Source organism: Orussus abietinus, unplaced genomic scaffold (assembly GCF_000612105.2).
Source record: "Orussus abietinus isolate OABI.00-Male unplaced genomic scaffold, Oabi_2.0 scaffold86, whole genome shotgun sequence".
In the NCBI taxonomy this organism is placed as follows: domain Eukaryota; kingdom Metazoa; phylum Arthropoda; class Insecta; order Hymenoptera; family Orussidae; genus Orussus; species Orussus abietinus.
This window is the reverse complement of record NW_019394257.1, coordinates 305,818-325,905: the sequence shown is the minus strand read 5'-3', so window position 1 is coordinate 325,905 and position 20,088 is coordinate 305,818. Positions and strand designations below refer to the sequence as shown.

Genomic DNA, 20,088 nt, shown 5'->3' with positions numbered 1-20,088 from the left:
TGTCAGTATTTCTCGACGGTAATACAGAATGGTAAATGGTTCGCGTCTGAAATTAACTTTCCGCGTGTCGTTGGATTTACTTGAGTACGGTATCAATTATTACAAGAAATGGCTAAATTGAACTCGTATTACACTTTGTGTCCTTTAATCGATCAACAAAGTCTGCTTGGCGTGGAAAAAGATTCCAGTTGCGGCTGTGCGGTTGTAACTCTAGGCAGGAATATTGTTATTCGATATAAGGTTAGGTTTCCCTTGCTCCTTTGTTACGCATAACTATTTCTGAGTATTTCTTGCCATTACTGAAATATTCTAGGTATGATAAGTTAAAAGTTAACCATGTTGTCGTTACAGTTGCAGGATTTAAAGCAAGTCAGCAGTTGGTCGAGTAAGGAACGGCTGACAACTCAGGTTATCTATGACAGGACGACGAGCCGTTATGTGGCAGTCTTCAATGAAATTCAAATCAGAGTGTGGTCGGAGGAGGAGAACGATCTTGATAAAGTTAAAAGACACAAGTTTAAATACCCCTTGCATACGATTGTTAATCTAGATGGGGAGTCGCCAGTTTTGGTCAGACAAAACGGAACCTGTGCTTCTCTTGCTTGGGCTTTGAAGAATCGGAAGACGTGGGACGAAGGGGAGAACCTTCTAAAGCCTGGAGAGAAGATAGTCGATTGCAATTTAGTACATGCAGGTGGAAAGACGTACCTTTGTATGCTGACAAGGTTGGACAGTGGCAATAATTACTTAGTCGTCCCTTTGGAAGACGATACCTATAGAGAGGAACGGCAGAACGTGAAAAGACTGGACCTAAGAAAAACTTCGGAAGATTTGGTTGGTCACGTCGTAACTCAGAATCAGAATAATGCTTACTTGTTAACATTATGTGAGTTATTTTTAGTCAGATAGGTCATAATCATTTGGGAATTCCAGTTGTCAAAGTGTATTAATATGGAATTAATTTTCAGGGTCCACTGGCAGGCTGTATAGTTATTGTATAACAGGAAATACAACCGAATCTGTCCCTGGGTCCACAATTGGCATGATAACGACTTTAAGCACAAAGCATCCAGTGGTGATGACAGCGTTGAATGAGTGTACAATAGCAGCATATGGGGCGGATGCATTAGAGGAAGGAGCCGTCCTGATCATTTATAATGTTCGCTTCAAGCTGACACAGGCAACACAGAAATTGAAACTCTACACAAGAGATGCGAAGCTGTGGAGGGTGGAAGATAAATTATTGCTTGCAGCTAATCGCCATTTGGCAGTGGCTCCATATTATCTTGCTCCGCAGAGGATCGAGGCATTGCTAGGATCTTCTCGTGCAGGAGTAAACGAAGAAGATGGGAACGAAGAGGAAAAAGATGTCATAGTGATACACGAAGCGATAAACGCTAATTGGGGAAATCATTCTGAAACGAGTTCTCCGCCAAAGTTCTCTGCTAAAGGAGTTATGCCAAAGAAGATTGCAAAACAAATATCCTCCTATGTAAAGGAAGGTCTAAGCGATGCAGCGATACAGGAGATCTTGATTCCTCAGCTCGTTGAGGCAAAGGACTTTGCTACGATAGCGTGGTGTTTAGACAAGTTTAAGGACATGCCAGAAAAACTCGTAGCAACTCTTCTCTCCTGTTGCCTGAGAACACCGGAGAGAAGTTTCCAGCCAGTGCAAAATGGAACTGCACACAAATCCACTGGATCTTACTCACCGTCGAGAAACGAGTTCCTTGATAAGATTCTAAGTGCCGACCACTCCGAGGTCTCGTTATTATCGCATCTTAAGAGTGAATTGACGTTCACAGAGACGTTACGATTGCTTGAGTACCTGGTGAGTAAAATTGACAGCAAAGAGCTGGATAACTGCTTGTCAAGTCCTAACGATGACAGGCTGCTCGAGTGGACTGCGCACCTTTTGGACTCGCATTACCAACATTATATCCTTTCGCAAGACCCGGAGGTCTTGAAGATTCTGAGCAAGCTTGAGACTTCACTGGAAAATCATGTAAATAACGATCTTACTTTATTTTCCTACATTTTAATCAAAATATTTTTTTTATCAATGAAACAATGTTTGAAGAAGTTAATCGAAGTAACCTCTGTATGCTTCTCTATAGTTTCAGTTATTAAAAGAGCTTGAAAATCTCAGGCCAATGTTGCAGAGGATAGTCAATGGTAAACCTCTGAAGCCTTCCAGAAGAGATTTCAACAAATTCTACTCTATAGAAGAAGTGAAGCTGTATTGAGTCATGAATTAACGAAGGAAAGGATTCAATGTCTGGAGGTTAGGTACCTAACGTTCAATTCTGACAGACTCGCATCTCGTGCGAGGCTAATCTTTGCTTCCATTGCAATCGAAGCATAGACTTTTGAAACTATAGCACTAAAAATCTGTAAACATATATATATATTTCTTTATGTATTTTATATGATAAAAGTATAAAAGGGAAGTCGATCACTTCTCATTTAATGCTCGCCTTTTAACTCCCTTTTCGGTATTCGAATCAAGCACAGTGCAATGAGATGGGTTGAATTATCATTGTCCTCTTCAAATACTTTATAACCTGTAGAGTTAAAACATTGTTTAAACAAGTTAAAGATATATAAAGATATCCAAATATAATATATATAGGTACACCTACATCCATCATCGGAATCGTCAGGATTCTTAAGTCTGCATTGGGCGACGATGCAATCATCTTCTAGGAACAGCTGGCTGCAGAATACTTGGAAGAGCTGGGGAGAACCTTCGATGTGCCTTAGAGTAGACCCCATGCGATAACCAAGACTTCCTTCATCGGCAACTACAGTGGCTAACTCGGTGTACTCCTTTATCGAGAAGTTGACCAGCTGACGAACAAGGTCATTCAACACGTGGATCACAAGTCGACTGGGATCTTCCTCGATGATACACCTGTTGCGATAATATTATATGTCGTGTGTCAGTGACAAATGTGAAAATCAGTGAAAGGTGAGATCACCTGGCTTCGGCGAAGACTGCATAGCCTTTGCTCTTTGTACAATTTTCCTTCGAGCAGACTCCTTTAGTGTACAGTGAGTTGCAGTCGAGGCAGAGAGCCTGGAGTTCGCATCTCTCAAGAGCAGAATGCTTCAAATCGATCCAGACCAAATTTCCAGGAACCACTGATGACTTAGAGGGAATTAACTGAGGCCTGGCATACTTTAAGTATCGGGCCTTCAGATCAGTGACATCCTTTACATCGGACACCAGAATCGTGGACAGCTTAGTAGTCTCAAATTCATGGGGAGACTTTTTCACCGCTGTCACATATTTGGCAATGACTCTGGCTCCAAGTACCAAGCAAGAGAGATAAAGACTGGATTCCAAGTTTTCCAGATGAAGATTTATCGTGTCCAGGGTCTGAGTATCGAGCAGTGTCAAAATTATTGTGCAGTTCTCTACGAAAATTCAGTGAAAGAAGATTTGAATTAAAGAGTACCGTGATTTGCATACTTTTAAAAATTACCACAATTAGTGAAGGACAGTTTATGGACTGAGAAAAGACTTACCATACACTCCGTAGCCAGTTGGTGGAGTGGTAATTACTTCGTCTCGCCTTTTGTGCCTCCTGTCGATGATGATGCCCTCGATGTTCCAGAGCTGATCCCTCTGACATTTTAAAACACTCGATACACTGTGAATTCTAACTTTATCCGGTGGTGGGCCTAAATTATAATCCAGTAGAACTATCTTCGACCTCTGTGGTAGAGTCCAAGCATTTCCACTGTTTCCACGCGGGATAATCTAATTAAACTAATTGTTTTGTACATAATCTGACTTAATTCAAGATAAAATCGTACGACTTCAAGGTCTCTCCTTGATTTGTCCTTATTTCGAGAACTATCCAGTCTGCAATGAATGCATAACAACGTAGGAACCCTTCGGTGCATCGCAGTATATGCTTCTCTCCGAAGACCAATTTCCTGAGGTCCAAATCCTGTTTGTCATCAGAAATCATGTCTTCTCTGGGCCCGATTAAGCAAACGTAGAGAAAGAACTCGGGCCCCTTTGATTGAAAGTCATACGCAACTGCGCTCTTAAAAGAAAGAATGGTACTGAAAATAAGTAAGTCCTTTCTAATCTTATTTCACTCACCGATGAGTAAAAGGAGCGGTTTAAATTTCAGTCACCTTATGCAGAACTACGCAGAATTGTCTTGAGTACAAGGGAAGAGTTACACGAGGGATGAGATCGTAGCATTTTACAGGTTCAAGCATCTGCATCGGCAGGTCTTCGAAGACGTTCCTGTAGAACCAGACCGAAGAACATTTCTTAAGCAAGGGTACTACGTTGCCAACTTTGACAGCCACGGCACAGGTTACAGGATTCCCCATTGATAGGTGAAACTTCTCCGCTACGTAGACATAATCACTGAGGAAGACACAACTATCGAGGAGAGTAAAAAGCTTGACGGGACTGTCACCATCCTCAAGAACACATAACCTAACAGAGCCTGTGCAGTCTTCAAGTCTCAGCTCCCCAGAGCTTTCGTTAATCCTAAGGTTGCCGACCAAGTAGGTTTCCTTTGGTTTTCTGTAACTGATCAGGAACTCCCAGAACGTCCATAACCTAGAACCAGGGTGGCTGTTCTCCGGCACGAAGCTGCACACCTGCTCAATGGTGGCTAACCGATACATGGGCAACACAGACTGGAAGGCAGGGCAGAAATGCTCCTTCGAAAGAAACTCATAGGACAGGAATCTAATACATTGTCTGCGGGTTTTTGATTTATAGGCTTCTCGAAGGAAGACTGCGAGCACTTGTCTGGGATCCACTGGACCTCCGGATGGGAACTTCGTCCCCAACACTGGCAGCTGCTTGCTCATCCATAAGACGTCCTTGAAGCCTAGTTGAAGATTTTGCACGAGTTTTTGTAAGCTTTCATTGGAAGAATTCTTTCTATCGATGGATTTTCCCATTTTGTGGAAGGTAACGCAAGTCTTGGCACAGGCCACCACGTGGTTCCCACATCGGTGTCCATTCTCTACGGAGATGACATCTCCTGGCTCTGGTTTGGACATTTTTGCATGATCCAGCAGATATAGAAGACACACCCTTTCGCCATTCTCCAGAACGTAGATGCAGAAATCTGGACATTCCTCCACCACGCGACCCTGGATATCAAGTTCCGAGATGAGACAGTTAAAAAAGAAATACCTGAATTTTTTTTAATCTGATCGTGCTTACAGAAACGCTGACGTAGTTGGAGAAGTCAGGGTCAGGGCGAACGTGGGGAAGCTCCTGATAAGTCGAGTCAACGGTGGGTAGAAAGAACTCTTGAGATCTTTCGGTCTGAAAAGGGACCGATGATTATGTGGAAGCTATCGGTGGTGAAGTTTCTGAAACATTGGTGGTCAGCTCACTCCGAAGGCCTTTGAACATCGTTTCAGCTCGCTTATTCTGTAGGCGTGTCCGATTTGCAGTTCTGTCTGCCATTTTAAATACTGTGGAGCAGTCAGGATTATGTTGGCTTCACCCTCTTCGATGGATGCAAGTTGGAGTAACACCGTTAAGTTTTTGAGACTACAGGGGAAAGATAGTTTGTGGGAGACATCTCGATGGAAGAACTGAGAATAAGTGTTCTCACATTGAGTGAAAGCTCTTCAGAGATTGAAGACTCACTAAAGAACTTCGCTTTTGAATGCAAGCTCTCCCGTGAGACAAACAAATTTCTCCGAAGCATTAGTCATGGCTCGATGTGAGTATGAATTACACAAGTTGGAAATAAATTTAAGAATTTCAAGCTACATTACTGTGACAATTGTTGACAATGACAAATATGACAGACCGTACATCCAGAAGAATTTAAATCGATACTCACATGTTTTGAAGACCGTTCACTTGTTCTTAATCATTTTCCGCCACTGAATTAACACTAATATTATTCTTCGAAAAATAATGCACTTAGGGTTAAACAATTTTTATTGAAATATTTACACAATTACTCGTGAATTGCAATGAAGAGCAGATCACCGTTACGTTCTTTAGAACAAAACGAGAGTCCTGCATGATTCCGACTTTTTTTTTCCTTTAAATAGATCTCAATGTAGTCACTCTCGTTTACTAGCGGTGGAATGTTAGACTCTAGAATCTAACAGAGTTGATCAGCATATGGCACTGTGCTGAGATCACCGATCGCTGCCAATGACACCTTTCCGCTAAGCTTCCCAACAACCTGCATCCAGAAACGATACTCAGTTCCACTGTAAACCTCACTTTCAATAAAATGAAAATTATTTCCCTTACACTTTTGACATCTGAGGAAGTGATTTTATCGATCTCTGCAGCAATCGAAGCAACAGAGCTTACTCGTCCCTTTAACAGAGCCTGCTGTCCAAGACATTCCAATTGTGTGTTGCCGTTCTCACTTGCAGCCAAAACAGCAGCTTTCAGGTCGTTCTTGCCACGCGTGATGTCAGATTCCGACAGCTTGGGAGAGCGCAGCCAACTGTACGCAGCCTTTGTCAGCTGTAAACAAATAGTTCATTATAGGTGAACCTAATCTCCTTGCGGTACTTTAAAGAAATATCTAATATCTTAATTATAAATTAATTATAAATCTTTTGTTAGGAATGAAAGCACGGTATAAGTACGTACTGGTCCAGCAATATTGCCAGGGGCTGAAAGGATGAAGCCAAAGAGTCCAGAATCACTGTAGGTAGCATTGAAGGCAGTGACAGCGAAGGGATCCTGTCCTGCAGCAGCGGCAACAGCTTTGTGCAGCGGAGCTATACTGGATCCCCATTTAACCCGTGGCCCAGTGCCAGCTGCTCTCTGTAGGATGGCAAAGGCCAGGGCATCTTTCTCATTGTTCAAACTTGCTCCTTCGACTGCGACAGCCACACTGGCCAGTGGAGAGTTGCGCTCTTTCCTGAGTTCACCACCGTAATACTTGGATGCTTCGTTGCAGGTATCGCCAGAGCTGATTTCCAGCCCTTGCGCGAAGCACTGCAAGTCCGATAGTGCCACTCCAGTGCCTACCACGGCACATCTCGATCCAGAGAACCATGTATTCACGAAGTGTTGTAGCTGAAATTGTTTATATTACATACAATAAGAGAACCAATTATAGAGTATTTAAATTAGTGATTTAATTCTAGACGAAATTAATGGGAATAACATTACCGTTTCATTACTGATCTTTCCGACCTGTCGCTTTGGGCAATACAGAGAATATCCTAGACCTGTGCGAAATGCAGCCTTGTGCAGGAGCTCTACAAGTCGAGCTGTGTCAGGAATTAATGAGAGTTCGTATCGCAGCCTTGGAAACTGGTCTGATACTTCCCAAGGCTTGAAGACTTGCTTGGTAGCAGCATCTTCCAAGAAGCTCAATGCAGCATCGCTGTACCAAAACACATTTTTGAGTTAATGGACAATATAGATTATCAAATGATATAAGTTCCTTGGACGTACACGTGATCCCGAGTGACCTGCAAGGTATAAGCGATGCTCTCACGATCGGATACAGCTGTTAAGTTGCCACCAAGCTGTTGAATGTTTCTAGTGATACCGAAGTTGGATGATCGTTTCGAAGACAAGCCTGCAGCTACCCGGAGGAGGTGAGCGGTTCCTTGGGTATCGTAGGTCTCGTTCCTTGAGCCAGCTCTGTCGTTACATTGTACGTTATAAATTGCCACTAGTTAATACAACGAATTCATGACATATTTTAGACTATGCTTCATCTCTTGCCGTACTTGAAGAGGATGGAAATCTGGGTGACTGGACTATTGTTCTCGATCGCTGCGATGATAATTTTGTTGCTCAATACCTGACTCTCCGGACCTTTCGCTGCGGAGCACTGAGCAGCAGCAGCTACAGCTGCATAGTGGCGGACCTGAAATAATTAAACACGTTGCTTTTAGTGTTATCTGTAATCTCTTGAAATTGTCGTGAATTCAGAATTAAATTAACTGGAGAAGAATCTCCTTTACATAACACCCTGTCTCTGTAGTGGTTGACCTATGATGGGGTGCACCTTACAAGAGACGGCATTAGAAGACCCAAAAGAACCTGGGACGGAGTCAGAAAAGAAGAAACATTCGAAACTTACCGAGGAATTGCGCAAAATAGGCGCCCGCACAACCGAGCAAGCCATTTTTCTCCCGTTTCTCCGTCAAAGGAATCGGCTGGCCGAGATTCTCGAGAAGACGTCCAACAAGAATCGACCGACAGATGGCGCACGCGTTGACTCCTTCGAACATGGCGCCTATTTGAATCCCTTCTCGAATATCGGAAAAAATTCCTCCTTCAGTCTATTCCTTAAATACCATATGAAATAAGTGCCTCAATTTTATTAATTAAGTACAAATTCAAATATTCCTCAGTTGTCCTAGAAACATGTGTGTAATTCATTGTTTCAATAAAATACGGGCGCTGTTTCGATTCGATAACTATCGAATCTGCAGATCTGACAGTTTTGATAAATCCACGGATTTAATGCGCGTACCAAATCGGTGTAAACTAAGCCCAAGTGGTTGCTAAATGTGCAGGGCGAAGGTGGCTCTCTACTACTTTTTAGTTCGTGGTCAATTCAATTGTACTCGCGCAACATGGTGGCCGCCAAGGTAAACTCGCGGACTCCCTAAGGATTTCCAAAGGTTGTGTAGAGTCGCGGCTGATTCCCGTGTCCGATTCTACTCCTTGGTCGCCCTCCATCGTGTGTAGTGCGCGCCTAACCTCAAAGTCGATGACCACGGCACCCTAGGGCACCTGGTGGAGCCCGTCGCACGTGTCGCACCGCCCGGAGCCGCGAGTACCTGGACGATGTCGCTCGTTGCGACGAGGCCGCGCCGCGGCGGCAGCAGCACCGAGGACGAGGAGAAGAATCCCCAGGACGAGGATTGGAAAATGCCCATCGCGTTTTGCAAACCCAGACACACTGCCACCATCGAGGGCGTTAACTGTATCACCCAGACCTGGCGCATGAAGGAACGGGTGAGGTTCCTCCTTGAGAATTTTCACCTTCAGTCGTTTTCCTTCACCTTGGAGGTTAACTCCTTGCGTTGACCTTCTCTGCCTTGTGTTTCAGGGCGTCCCTTGGTTCTCCGAGGCTAGCTCGTAGACTGTCAAAATGTATTACATTGCGATCGTTGTTTAAAGTCGACTTCTGGCAATGAAGCTTTCGTGTCAAAGTGAATAGGATCTGTAACGTAGGTGGTTTAGATTGTATGTAAATAAGGTTTGAGGCATCTCGCAGTTCGGAATGACCGTCAGGTTTTGGAAATCAAACTGTATAGATTGACATTGTAAGTGTGGTTAAGATGCTGTATTTTTATCTTAAGGGGTTATAGAATGGGAGCGATCGCTTTAAAATATCTGTCAGTGTCTTCCGTTGTTTAGATTATAGTAACTATATTTTAGTCAGACCTGTTGTAGCATTCTTTGTACTTAGTCGTGTATTAATCTTAGTTAAGTCATTATTTTAGGAGCAATAATTTATGGATACGTTTTGGGTTATTTTTCATAGATGAAAACCGTCAGCGTGGCGCTGGTCCTGTGTCTGAATGTCGGCGTCGACCCACCGGACATAGTCAAGACTCAGCCTTGCGCACGACTTGAATGTTGGATCGGTAATTTCGTTTATTCCTATAGCTAAAAGAATCATGTTAACAGTATTATTTAATATGATATGCATCGATGTCAACCATTGTATCTAGATTAATGCAGTTCTACGAATTGTTTAAATTCTGAGAAAGGACATTTTGTTTATCGTAGACCCTTTGTCTGTGAGTCCACAAAAGGCTCTCGAGATGATCGGCTCAAACTTACAGAAGCAATACGAAAGGTGGCAACCTCGAGCAAGGTATAAGCAAAGTCTGGACCCTACGGTAGAGGAGGTCAAGAAACTGTGTACCTCTCTTCGTCGTAACGCTAAGGAGGAAAGAGTGCTCTTCCATTACAACGGGCATGGTGTTCCAAAGCCAACGAGTAATGGAGAAATTTGGGTGTTCAATAGGGTTCGTTGATACATTTTTCATATATGTTGTACCCTAGAAACTATTATTAATATTTTTACTGCATTTACAGACTTATACACAATATATTCCCCTGTCGGTGTACGACCTACAGACGTGGATGGGCGCACCCTCCATCTATGTGTACGATTGTTCCAATGCAGGAATCATCGTAGAGTCTTTCCACCAGTTTGCTGATCAGCACGAGAAGGAATACGAGGTCTTTACTAGAAAACGGTCGGACTGTCTTCGATGGCAAGAAGTAAACCGTCTAAATTTCACCTGTAGATGGAGAAGCAAGCGGTTCAACAGAACCGAGCAACTGGTGTAGCTGGAGCAACTGCACCGTCGTATAAGAATTGCATCCAGCTCGCAGCCTGTGCTGCGAACCAGATTTTACCGATGAATCCGGACCTACCAGCTGATATTTTTACATCGTGCCTCACTACTCCAATTAAAATAGCTCTACGTTGGTACGTACACTCTATTGATAAATAATTAAACACGGAAATCTTAAATACTATTGGTGTCTGATATAAATTTATTTTTTTCAGGTTTGTAATGCAGAACACGTCTAAATTAGTACCCAATGTGTCTCTGGATATTATCGATAAGTAAGACAGTTCATGTCTTTTTGTTGCAAGATGTTTCCAAGGAAATTTGTTTATTTGGTTTTGATATTGTTAAACCGATGAGTCGGCTATTTGATTTATCGTTGAATGTCGTCAGAGCTTTTGGTATTCGCGAGTGAATTATTTGCTTGGAATCACTTGAAATTGTTGAGACGATAATAAATAGAAATTGCCGATGGGAAATGGTTAATACATTTAGGCTTGTTACTTATTTTTAGAATCCCTGGTCAGTTGAGCGATCGGAGGACGATGCTGGGAGAGCTTAACTGGATCTTCACGGCCATCACCGACACAATAGCATGGAACACCTTACCGAGAGGTACATTTAAATTCTCCAGGTATTTGTTAGAGCCTGCATTTTAGTGGAACCTTTTAAAACTGTATAATTATACTTTTTCAGATTTGTTCCAGAGCCTATTTAGACAAGATCTACTAGTTGCTAGCCTGTTTAGGAATTTCCTATTGGCGGAGAGGATCCTTCGCTCCTACGATTGCACTCCAATTTCATCCCCGAAGCTGCCACCTACTTATCAGGCAAGTATCGGTGACATTATTTAGATACTCCATAACAGTTCAATAACTTAGATTAGATAGAATATTTTATACTATAATTATTAACCTTTAGTATTATTATTAAATTATTAACATCATAACTTTTCAGCACCCCATGTGGCAAGCTTGGGATCTTGCGTTGGATCTCTGTCTCGCTCAGCTTCCTGTAATTATGAAGTCCGAGGACCAGTTCGTACATTCGCCATTCTTCGAGGAACAATTAACGGCTTTTCAAGTCTGGTTAACTCTTGGCTCGAAATCCCGCAATCCTCCGGAACAACTGCCAATTGTTTTGCAAGTGCTACTCAGTCAGGTGCATAGGCTACGGGCCCTCGAGCTCCTCGGTCGGTTTCTCGATCTTGGCCCATGGGCTGTCAATCTTGCATTAAGTGTCGGCATATTTCCCTACGTGCTGAAGCTCTTGCAGAGCAATGCCAGGGAGTTGAGGCCTCTTCTCGTGTTCATCTGGGCGAAAATCCTCGCCGTAGACAGTGTAAGTCGAGTGTTAAGTGTTCGGTGAAGTAGTGTCTAGTGAATTCTTGTACGACCACTCCAAACAAGGTATAGCCTAACTTTATAGAAATTTCTTGTTCGGGGTTACAGACATGCCAGGCAGATCTGGTACGAGACGGTGGTTACAAATACTTCTTATCGGTGCTCCAGGATGGCTCCATGCCGGTAGGACATTGAATATTAATTGTGCATCTTAAGTGTCATGAAAGTCGATAAAGAATGACAATTGTCTCCGATTTAAGAGCGAGCACAGAACGCTGGCAGCTTTCGTCCTGGCTAGTATCGTAAACGACTATCCCCAGGGGCAAGAAGCTGCATTGCAAGGCAGTCTAGTCTCAATTTGTCTCGAGCAGCTGGGAGACTCGAATCCTTTGCTTCGTCAGTGGCTTTGTCTGTGCCTCGGAAGGCTTTGGCACAATTACGATACGGCAAGGTGGTGCGGAGTTCGTGACATAGCTCATGAGAAACTGTATACCTTGCTGCAAGACCCCGTTCCTGAGGTAATTAACGTTTAATTAAGCCTATGATGGAATATTTATCTTCCTGCATCACATGGATTACATTTTAGTACTCATCGGTGGTCTAAAAAAATCGTTTTCAAATTTCGCAGGTTCGTGCTGCCAGCGTCTACGCCTTGGGAACTTTCATCAACAGCGTGACTAAACGCAGTGAACACGCCAACAATATCGACCAGATCATCGCGATGACGATCCTGAACACGGTCACTTATGACATGTGTCCTTTGGTCAGAAAGGTATGCAAATCCGTGGAACATGGTCGCAAAAATTGAAGCTTGGGTAACGCGGAAAAACGTGAAAATTTGTTTTTAAGGAACTGGTAGTCGCTCTCCAGTGGATGGTCCTGCACTTCGAGAACTCCTTCGTCACCTTGGCCCTTGCCGAAGAGAACAGTCGCAAGGACCTCGTCGTCGAGACCCTATCTCCTTTCAGTGGGATGCGAAGGATCGGCTCCAGGGATAGATTGAAGATGCTCCTGCCAAACAATACCTACACTGTAGACACTACTGACGGTTTTGGACCCGATCGCATTAAACGTGTTTCCTCATCATCATCCATCAGCAGTCTGGGTGAGGGTTAATCATTTATTAATATTTCCCGAGTGTCCTAAAATTACGAAAAATACTAATCATTGTTAATATTGCCACGCTGCCTCTGGTTATGCCGCAGGGAATAACTGGGAGTTCGTGAGGAAACCTTGCGAGTCACTTGGTAATGAACGCTCGGAATATGTGTGCAATAAATTAACGCTATTTTTATTATTCATATTAGTATTACTGTTATCATTGATATTAGTGCTCGGTGCTTTGGATTTTTGCCCTCGGTTTACATTGTCTCCCCGTTTGTTTTTATTTTGCTGCCAGGGATTTTTAGGTTAAGGTTTAAGGCTCGGAGGAGGTGTCGGGAATCGGTGTTACTGGTTTTCTGGCTAGCGATGAGTTATTAGAGGATATTAGTGATTAATAATTGCTGTTTTGACGCAGGATACAGTTCTCTGGGAAATCTACCCAGTTTGTCGTATGGCAGTGTCTATATGAAACTTTGGCACGGACTGTGTGGACTCGACACTGATCCTCATCCTGCGGTGGCTGCGATTTGTCAAAAAGTCACCAATCATATACGCAGTCAGGTGATTAAGAAATAATTAAGAGTGTTGACGATATGTCAATCTAATTGGGGGTTTAGATTTATAGAATTGTTTAAATTTATTCTGGATCGCAGGTGAAGGAGTCTTCGGCTCCGAAGGAGGTGATAGAAACCAAGATATCCTCCTCGTTTTCTCTCCCACCTTCGCCATCTAATAGGACGAATTTCCTAAGGTATTTATATTTAATCTCTCAGTTGCTTTGGATAATTCTTAATGAATTCTAAATGAATTATTTTCATTCGTAGCAGTGGGAAAGGAGAGTCGCCACCGAGTGTCAACTCGGATCTTATGCGCTCTTCAAGGATTCCCTCGCATCCCAATCGCTCGAGGAAACCGATTCCTAACACGGTAAAATTCCGCATTGATATTGAATTTTAATTTAATGACAATGCTAAGGAAAAGTCTGATATAAAATATTTGTTTTTAAGATATCGGAAGAGGCGGACGAGACTCCTGGCGTGAAGAATCCTTTAACGACTTCTCAATTTGTGGAATGGAGCTGTGCACAGTTTGCGCAACCAGTTAGTTTAGAATCCGAGACCGAATCCACGAACGACGTAGAAAGCAGAGCACATTATGAACGCGAATGGAGGTAACCTGGATTAATGCAACACCTTAATGAATATTATAATACAATTGGACTTATATTAAAATTGTTTCACTTTCCAGGTATCTGAGAAATAAAAGGCAACGAAGGGACGCCAAGGAGGAACAGCTAAAGGCCGTTCATAGTAGAATAGAGTCTCAGGTGTTCCATGCTCGGAGTCCACAACCTCCTGAGGTCTTGGTATTCCATCCCTTCGAAACACATCTGGCTGTGGCTTCGAAGGACTCCTTCGGGTTGGTTCTTCGATAAGTGAATTCTGGTCCTGAAATAATAATTATATGTTTATATGTTTGTTCTTACAATTTTTGTAGGATCTGGGACTGGGAGACTGGCACCAAATTGACTTATTGCACCAGCCGAGGCAGCAAAACCTCTCGAGTGACCGCCTTGGAGTTTATTAATTCTCATGACGTTGCACTGTTAATGGCAGGCTCCGATGATGGCTCCGTCAGGATTTGGAAGAACTATTGCAGCCTGATGGGCAGGGACCCTACGTTGCTCACTGCATGGCAGGCATTGGCCGATGTCCAGCCTGCCTCGAAGAGCGCTCCTGGTGATTAGAATATTCTTTGAAAAGCGAAGAGCAAACTAGACGGATTATGTATATTTGTGGATTGAACCGGTAGACCTTAAATTCATTCAGGTTATTTCTTTTAGCTTCTGCTGGACTCGTCACCAGCTGGGAACAGAGATCTCTTACTTTGGCGGTCACTGGAGATGTGCGAGTGGTGAGGCTTTGGGATGCTGAGACGGAGCTGAAGAAAACTGACATTCCAACTGGGTCTGACTGCTGCGCTACTTGCTTGGACACCGATGATACTGGTACGAAGACTTGCTAGAGAATCTTGCTGCAGAATCTTGCATCTTCAGAAGCTGTCGATAATTATTCACGTCTCTTTGTAAAGGGGCCATGATGGCGCTGGGCTGTAGCGATGGGTCCGTCAGACTGTTCGACCGAAGATTGACTCCTGTGGAGGCTCGCGTCATGACGTGGAGGGAACACAATGCCTGGGTACTCAGGGTATTCCTCAGGAAAAATTCTGGACTACCCCCGAGACTCGTGTCCGGCTCTACCACGGGCGACATAAAGATCTTCGACCTTAGGAAGAACTCTTCGGTCAGCACTGTGCAGACCACGCATGGCATCACTGCTCTCGCGGTCCATGAGGCTGCGGATATATTTGCATGGTAAACTTATTTTAAATGATTGTCCCTGAATCCCCGAAAACCTTGGAAGAGTCACTTCCTTCCGTCTGCGGCGAAATGTCGATCTATGAATAGTTTGAACATTATGAATATTATAAATATCAGGAATATCATGGATATTAATTAGACGTCCTGTTTCAGTGGCTCCTCCCATCAGTGCATTACCGTCTACAATACCGGCGGGCAGCAGCTGAACGCTATTAAATTCCACGAGGGCTTCATGGGGACTCGCATAGGATCTGTCAGCTGTCTGAACTTCCATCCCCATCGCGTCGTCCTGGGAGCCGGATGCCTCGACAGTTCGATATCGGCCTATGCTTCCGAGCCGCGTAGATGACTGTTACGGATGGACCTCCTGTAGGGATACGTTTTCGGAGAACGTAGGACCTCCTCGGCCCTCGTCCAGACGAGCTCCGAGGAGGACGCGTGAAGACCCTACGGAAATTCGGGCCTCGATACGTTCTCCAGAAAGATAAAAGGAATTCCACCGAGCTCGCCAGGACTCTTCGGGGCCATCAGCTGATCGATGGCACTTTACTTCTCAATCTCCATTTATACGTGAAAGAAACGGCTCTCGAGTAGTATTAATACTCTCGAGTATTAGTAGATCGGTGTCCTGGAAATGTCCTGGCGAGTGGAGGGGCGAGAAATTCTAATCGCGAGTCGCGATGATCGGCTGATCGGTGATAATGATCCGTTTTTAATCCTTTTCATTGGTTTCTACTTCCTCGAATCGGGAATTTTTCTCACGAGTATCGCGACGATCAGCTGATCGCTCATCCTGGACGACGGCGACACTCCGGATGCTTTGACTCGGAGATGGACCGCATTAATTATGCTAGCCGATTTAGGCTTTAATTCCTCGCGTGGATTGTTGGCCGGAATTACCGGTTGCAAATCCATCGACCGGGCTCTCGATCTCTTCCGTGATTCTGTTACGAATAAAATCAATTACAGCGATTAGAGGGCAATTAGAGCACTATCGCAAGGGGCCCGATTGTCATTTCTTCATTGTAGATTTTAGGGCTCGCTTTCGAATCGCTGCCTGATCGATCTCACTTATCAATCGAAGCGATTAGTGTCGCTAATTGCACCGCGGTTTGCGCAATTATAGTTGACTTAGAGAATTGCGGGTTAATTAATGCTGGCCCATCTCTGTGCTTAAGGTTTTTATGTAGTTATGCCAGAAGCACAGCTTTTGTCGAAGTAGACTCTTCTCGAGGGCTTCGCAATTGTTGACCGATCTCGCGAGATATTTCGGGATTTTACGTTCAAGCCGCCTCTCGTGTAATTTTCTCGCCGGCGATTTATGCGGTACGATTAATTGTACATACGTGTACACCCTCGTTATTAAACGAAACACCGCTCGAGAAGGCACGCGCTCGTAGCTGGAAATATCTGAGGCTCGCTTTGCAGAAAATGGCCATTACCTTCTTTTTTTTTTCTCTCTCGGTTTTTCCTCTTTCTTTCTTTTTATTTAACGTCTTCCGGAGAATTCCTCGCGTAGATATTTAATACACGGTTGTAAGGAAGGCCGACAATTAGGTATCCTTTTTGTTTTTCGACGAGAAAGCTGCGTTGAGCTTAAAAGCTTGTGGACACGATCTCGAGGCGAAGTCGTTGCATGACTTTTGATAGAGCGTACATACAAATATATATATATATATCGATATATATTTTTTTTAAATAGGATAACACACGTGTATATGCATAGTAGGGCGCGATGAAAAGAGATTGCTCGTTTTTAGCCTCCGATGTAAGTGAAAAAGTTGCTTCCGAAGGGGAAAGTATATCCCCTTCGTAGCATGGAGTCCTTCGATGAGCTTGTGGGATTTGTTAATGGAAATTTGGTTTTAACATTTGTTAAATAAGTGGAAATTACTGACGTGGAGAGAGAGAGAGTAACTTTGTTTGTCAGTCTTTTCCTTAAATTTGTATTTATGCGTATTTTATGAGATGGGGAAGAATCGATTTTCTTTTGCCTCGTAGTAGGACGCGCGGCGACCTTGTGATAATTGTGAACTGTACATTTAATTAACGTGTCTTTGGTTTAAGTAATGAGATTATTGTCGAGGGGTTAATTTTGAGCAAATCGCGATTAGTCGGACGAGAGGAGGGGCAGGGGTAAAAAGTGCGTAGGTCTTTTGTGAATATTGGTCACTTGTCCCGATGCAGCTACCAAAATGGCGGATAATCACGCAACGAGCGCCTGTAAACTGTCCTCTTAGGTATTTGTTTTTTTCCCTTTGCTCGGATAACGTAGACGGGTACCTAACTAGAGGAACCGAGAAATTAAATCCGCTTCTTGTGTACATACATACTTCCAAGTGGAATTGTTACAACAATAAAGTCGAAGGGAATCGCACGCACTCGGATTTGGAGGTTTCGAATCGATCTTCGAAGAGTTACTCTTAAAGTCACTGGTAGTGGTTCACTCGATGGCTTAGTCTCGTAATTGTGGTGAATAAAGTCTAGTCTTATGTAGGATATGCATGCGTTAGTCATTTTATACATTTCGCGGGGTTCGCCTGCTTATCGAATTTGAATTTACCGCTCTCTTGAGCGCCGTTCAAAATTCAAATCTCCCGCGAGTGTAGAAACGGCGCGCTTCTTGAATTTTTTTCAAGGCACACGTCATACACGACGACGCCGTTAAAAACAATGTGATCTTCAGAGTACTTAGTAATTAATTGCCGCACTTCGATCATGCCATTATTCCTGGATAAAACATTGTAACGGTCGTCTTAACGGCGCCACTTTTGAATCCTCGGCGCTTTCGCACTTTCCCGCATTTTTCGCGAGGGCGCCACCGGCTTTCTTTACATTTTCGAAATACCGATACTTCTTAAGACGACGGTATGTCGCTTAATTAAACCGTGTAACGTAAGCTAGTGCAAGAAATCGTTACGAAAATTAGCCGAAAATCAGTGAGTAGGAAATTCAACGTCCTAGGTTAGCTGAGAAGTGCGAGCGAGACTCGTCACTTCTCACTTTCGCCCCTGGTGAGAAGATTCACCTCAAAGTAAGTACCGCCGACTTCGAAAGATGAAATGCTGCCTTTAACTTAATCTTTTGCAGCTTGCGTTTCCTTCACGCTTCGGCTTGTCCCGTAAATATATGAAGAGAGAGAGAGCTCGGAATCCGGCTACGCCTATTTCGAACCTTCGCCGTTTATTGGAAAATTTACTGGCCGACTTCTGGCTGGCGTCGGTTGACTTCCTTTTCTTCCTCCACGTTCGCAAGGTGAATCTTTCTTTTTTTTCCTGCTTTCCCTTCTTTTTTTCTACCCTCTCTTATTTAACCTCCCTTTCAGGGGCCCGGAGGATGAATGAAGCGAACGAGCGGCCGTGAAACTATTATTAAAGCCGAATATTTGGGGCCGAGAATAAGACGTTACGGAGGCTGCGAAAGAATCCCGAAATTTCCGTATTTTCGCAGAACGCTGGAGCTGAAAATTTCCAAGAGCAGTTATTTTATACGCTTCTTTTTTTATTGCGCACTTTCGTACCTAAGTTAGTCTAATTTCACCTGCGTTGGGTGCGTTTACTCAATGCGTTTATTTTCACTCGGCACGTGGGCGATGAAGTCAGACGATTCATCCCGAGTTATCGCGAGAAATTGACTCCTGTTAGGCAATGCGTTAACTCGCGATAACTCGGTCTGGTATGAATGAATTAATCGTACGAGACTTTACTACGTCTACGTAATTCGGATGCGAGAAAATCAAGTGTAAAGTCGAGCATGTAGGTCGTCGAGATTCTTTGAAGGCGGGACGTTTCATCAGAAGCTTCCTGATTCACCGTTTTAACCCGTTGAAAGCGGTCCAAGGAATTGGGATTTAAATATCCGCCGGGTTAAATAATTATTCGATAGACTTTCAACCGATTTTTAACGAGGACAAGCGCATGACTTTAATCATCAGTAATCATGTACAATCATGTACACATGTAGTTTTCGCAAGGAATTGACTCACAATTACGTCCGTGCGTGAAGTAACACGGAAGAACTCATTGCCAGGGCGTTAAAGAGGAAAATTAGCATGAGTAAGATTTTATTTATAATGTGTACTGTGCTTTCTAATCGTGATTTATATTTTATTTATTATGAGAGATGCGCCTGCTTTTGACAAGGCTATTTTTAATTAATTTAATTGCTAAGTGGTTATTTTTAGACGGCTCTCTTGGGGGCAAGGGCATTTATCCTTTCGTTCACTTATCCTTTCAGATATCAGTCTCGCTGGGGCATCCTTTGTTCCTTCCTCGAGGCCCGGGAAGAACTTCTCTCCCAGCCTCCAGTATTCAATTATCTCTGACGGATCTCGAGGAACGCCCATCTCTCGAGGTGCCTTTACTACCTGACTTTCCGACACTCTCCTGCAAAAAGGGAGGCCGACGGATTTTAACGCCCTGGCAGTTTTTGGAAGGACGAGTTTTGGGACACCTGTTCCCTCGGGACTTCCTCCAGGTAAGGGTCCACTTAACACCTTTGCATTATTCACGTTATTCAGGGAAGTACCCCGAAGCGGATTTATTTCGCCATGGTAATGAGATTATTGGTGTCTTCCCTCCTTTCCAGAATTCTGAAATAAAGGACATATCAATCCGGGAAACCCAGGATAAAAATCACTGGAAGCTTTTCATCATTTAAGGCGAGATATAGCGACTTTACGAATGAAGTTAATTCCAAAATTCAAGGTAAGATTAAGAGATTTTACGAGTAGAGTTAATTGAGAATTTCTGGAAGGGCGGATGATTAAGTAATATATTCTCATTGTTAATTACAGCGCGCGTATAGCGAAAGTGCGTTTACGTACGTGTGTCTGTGCATCGATTCACACTTATAAGGCGTTTGTACTCGCGGGTTTTTCAGGTGAGAGGCAGCGGACCAATCAGGAGCGAGATCCGCGGCGGCGGACCAATCAGAGTGCAGGACGCGCGC

The 20,088-nt window shown here is 43.6% G+C and overlaps 3 protein-coding genes and 1 long non-coding RNA gene across 7 annotated transcripts; 3 read left to right on the top strand and 1 right to left on the bottom strand.

Annotated features, from left to right (window-relative positions):
* Positions 1–52: 52 nt before the first annotated feature.
* LOC105695182 (nucleolar protein 11) lies at positions 53–3,895 on the top strand. The gene is made up of 5 exons (XM_012416533.1): positions 53–240; positions 352–886; positions 969–2,005; positions 2,118–2,284; positions 2,633–3,895. Exons 1-4 carry the CDS (start codon positions 109–111, stop codon positions 2,244–2,246), a joined length of 1,833 nt encoding a protein of 610 aa, XP_012271956.1. The 5' UTR covers positions 53–108; the 3' UTR covers positions 2,247–2,284; positions 2,633–3,895.
* Positions 3,896–5,926: 2,031 nt separating this feature from the next.
* On the bottom strand, positions 5,927–8,228 carry LOC105695132 (cytochrome b-c1 complex subunit 2, mitochondrial). The gene is made up of 7 exons (XM_012416449.2): positions 8,073–8,228; positions 7,717–7,856; positions 7,436–7,627; positions 7,148–7,364; positions 6,620–7,051; positions 6,269–6,490; positions 5,927–6,197 (listed from the first exon to the last, which is right to left on the bottom strand). The coding sequence occupies exons 1-7, from the start codon at positions 8,115–8,117 to the stop codon at positions 6,114–6,116; spliced, it is 1,332 nt and encodes a 443-aa protein (XP_012271872.1). The 5' UTR covers positions 8,118–8,228; the 3' UTR covers positions 5,927–6,113.
* Positions 8,229–8,570: 342 nt separating this feature from the next.
* LOC105695131 (regulatory-associated protein of mTOR) lies at positions 8,571–17,637 on the top strand. Of its 3 annotated transcripts, none has more exons than XM_012416446.2 (23): positions 8,571–8,956; positions 9,489–9,591; positions 9,737–9,978; positions 10,049–10,195; positions 10,264–10,448; positions 10,530–10,589; positions 10,826–10,926; positions 11,008–11,141; positions 11,269–11,652; positions 11,763–11,837; positions 11,915–12,172; positions 12,283–12,426; positions 12,504–12,759; positions 12,860–12,901; positions 13,174–13,319; positions 13,412–13,509; positions 13,583–13,685; positions 13,766–13,929; positions 14,007–14,177; positions 14,256–14,497; positions 14,602–14,766; positions 14,850–15,132; positions 15,292–17,637. In XM_012416446.2, the coding sequence occupies exons 1-23, from the start codon at positions 8,786–8,788 to the stop codon at positions 15,485–15,487; spliced, it is 3,870 nt and encodes a 1,289-aa protein (XP_012271869.1). In that variant the 5' UTR covers positions 8,571–8,785; the 3' UTR covers positions 15,488–17,637. The 3 variants fall into 3 exon arrangements, with proteins under 3 accessions (XP_012271869.1, XP_012271870.1, XP_012271871.1); XM_012416448.2 differs by lacking the exon at positions 8,571–8,956 and adding an exon at positions 9,026–9,267; XM_012416447.2 differs by lacking the exon at positions 12,860–12,901.
* A 668-nt stretch (positions 17,638–18,305) lies between these two features.
* On the top strand, positions 18,306–20,079 carry LOC105694992. Of its 2 annotated transcripts, none has more exons than XR_001103570.1 (4): positions 18,306–18,393; positions 19,375–19,614; positions 19,726–19,844; positions 20,020–20,079. It is a non-coding gene; the product is annotated as an uncharacterized LOC105694992 (long non-coding RNA). The 2 variants fall into 2 exon arrangements; XR_001103569.1 differs by lacking the exon at positions 18,306–18,393 and adding an exon at positions 18,711–19,193.
* The last annotated feature ends 9 nt before the right edge of the window (positions 20,080–20,088 follow it).

Coding starts and splice junctions, on each gene's coding strand:
- LOC105695182 (XM_012416533.1), top strand. CDS start 109: ATGGCTAAATTGAACTCGTATTACACTTTGTGTCCTTTAATCGATCAA. Junction 241..351: donor ATATTGTTATTCGATATAAG/GTTAGGTTTCCC, acceptor TTGTCGTTACAG/TTGCAGGATTTAAAGCAAGT. Junction 2,006..2,117: donor AGACTTCACTGGAAAATCAT/GTAAATAACGAT, acceptor GCTTCTCTATAG/TTTCAGTTATTAAAAGAGCT.
- LOC105695131 (XM_012416446.2), top strand. CDS start 8,786: ATGTCGCTCGTTGCGACGAGGCCGCGCCGCGGCGGCAGCAGCACCGAG. Junction 8,957..9,488: donor CCTGGCGCATGAAGGAACGG/GTGAGGTTCCTC, acceptor TATTTTTCATAG/ATGAAAACCGTCAGCGTGGC. Junction 12,173..12,282: donor TGCAAGACCCCGTTCCTGAG/GTAATTAACGTT, acceptor CAAATTTCGCAG/GTTCGTGCTGCCAGCGTCTA.
- LOC105695132 (XM_012416449.2), bottom strand. CDS start 8,117: ATGGCTTGCTCGGTTGTGCGGGCGCCTATTTTGCGCAATTCCTCG. Junction 7,628..7,716: donor CAGATTTCCATCCTCTTCAA/GTACGGCAAGAG, acceptor ATGTAACGACAG/AGCTGGCTCAAGGAACGAGA. Junction 6,491..6,619: donor CTGGCAATATTGCTGGACCA/GTACGTACTTAT, acceptor ATTTGTTTACAG/CTGACAAAGGCTGCGTACAG.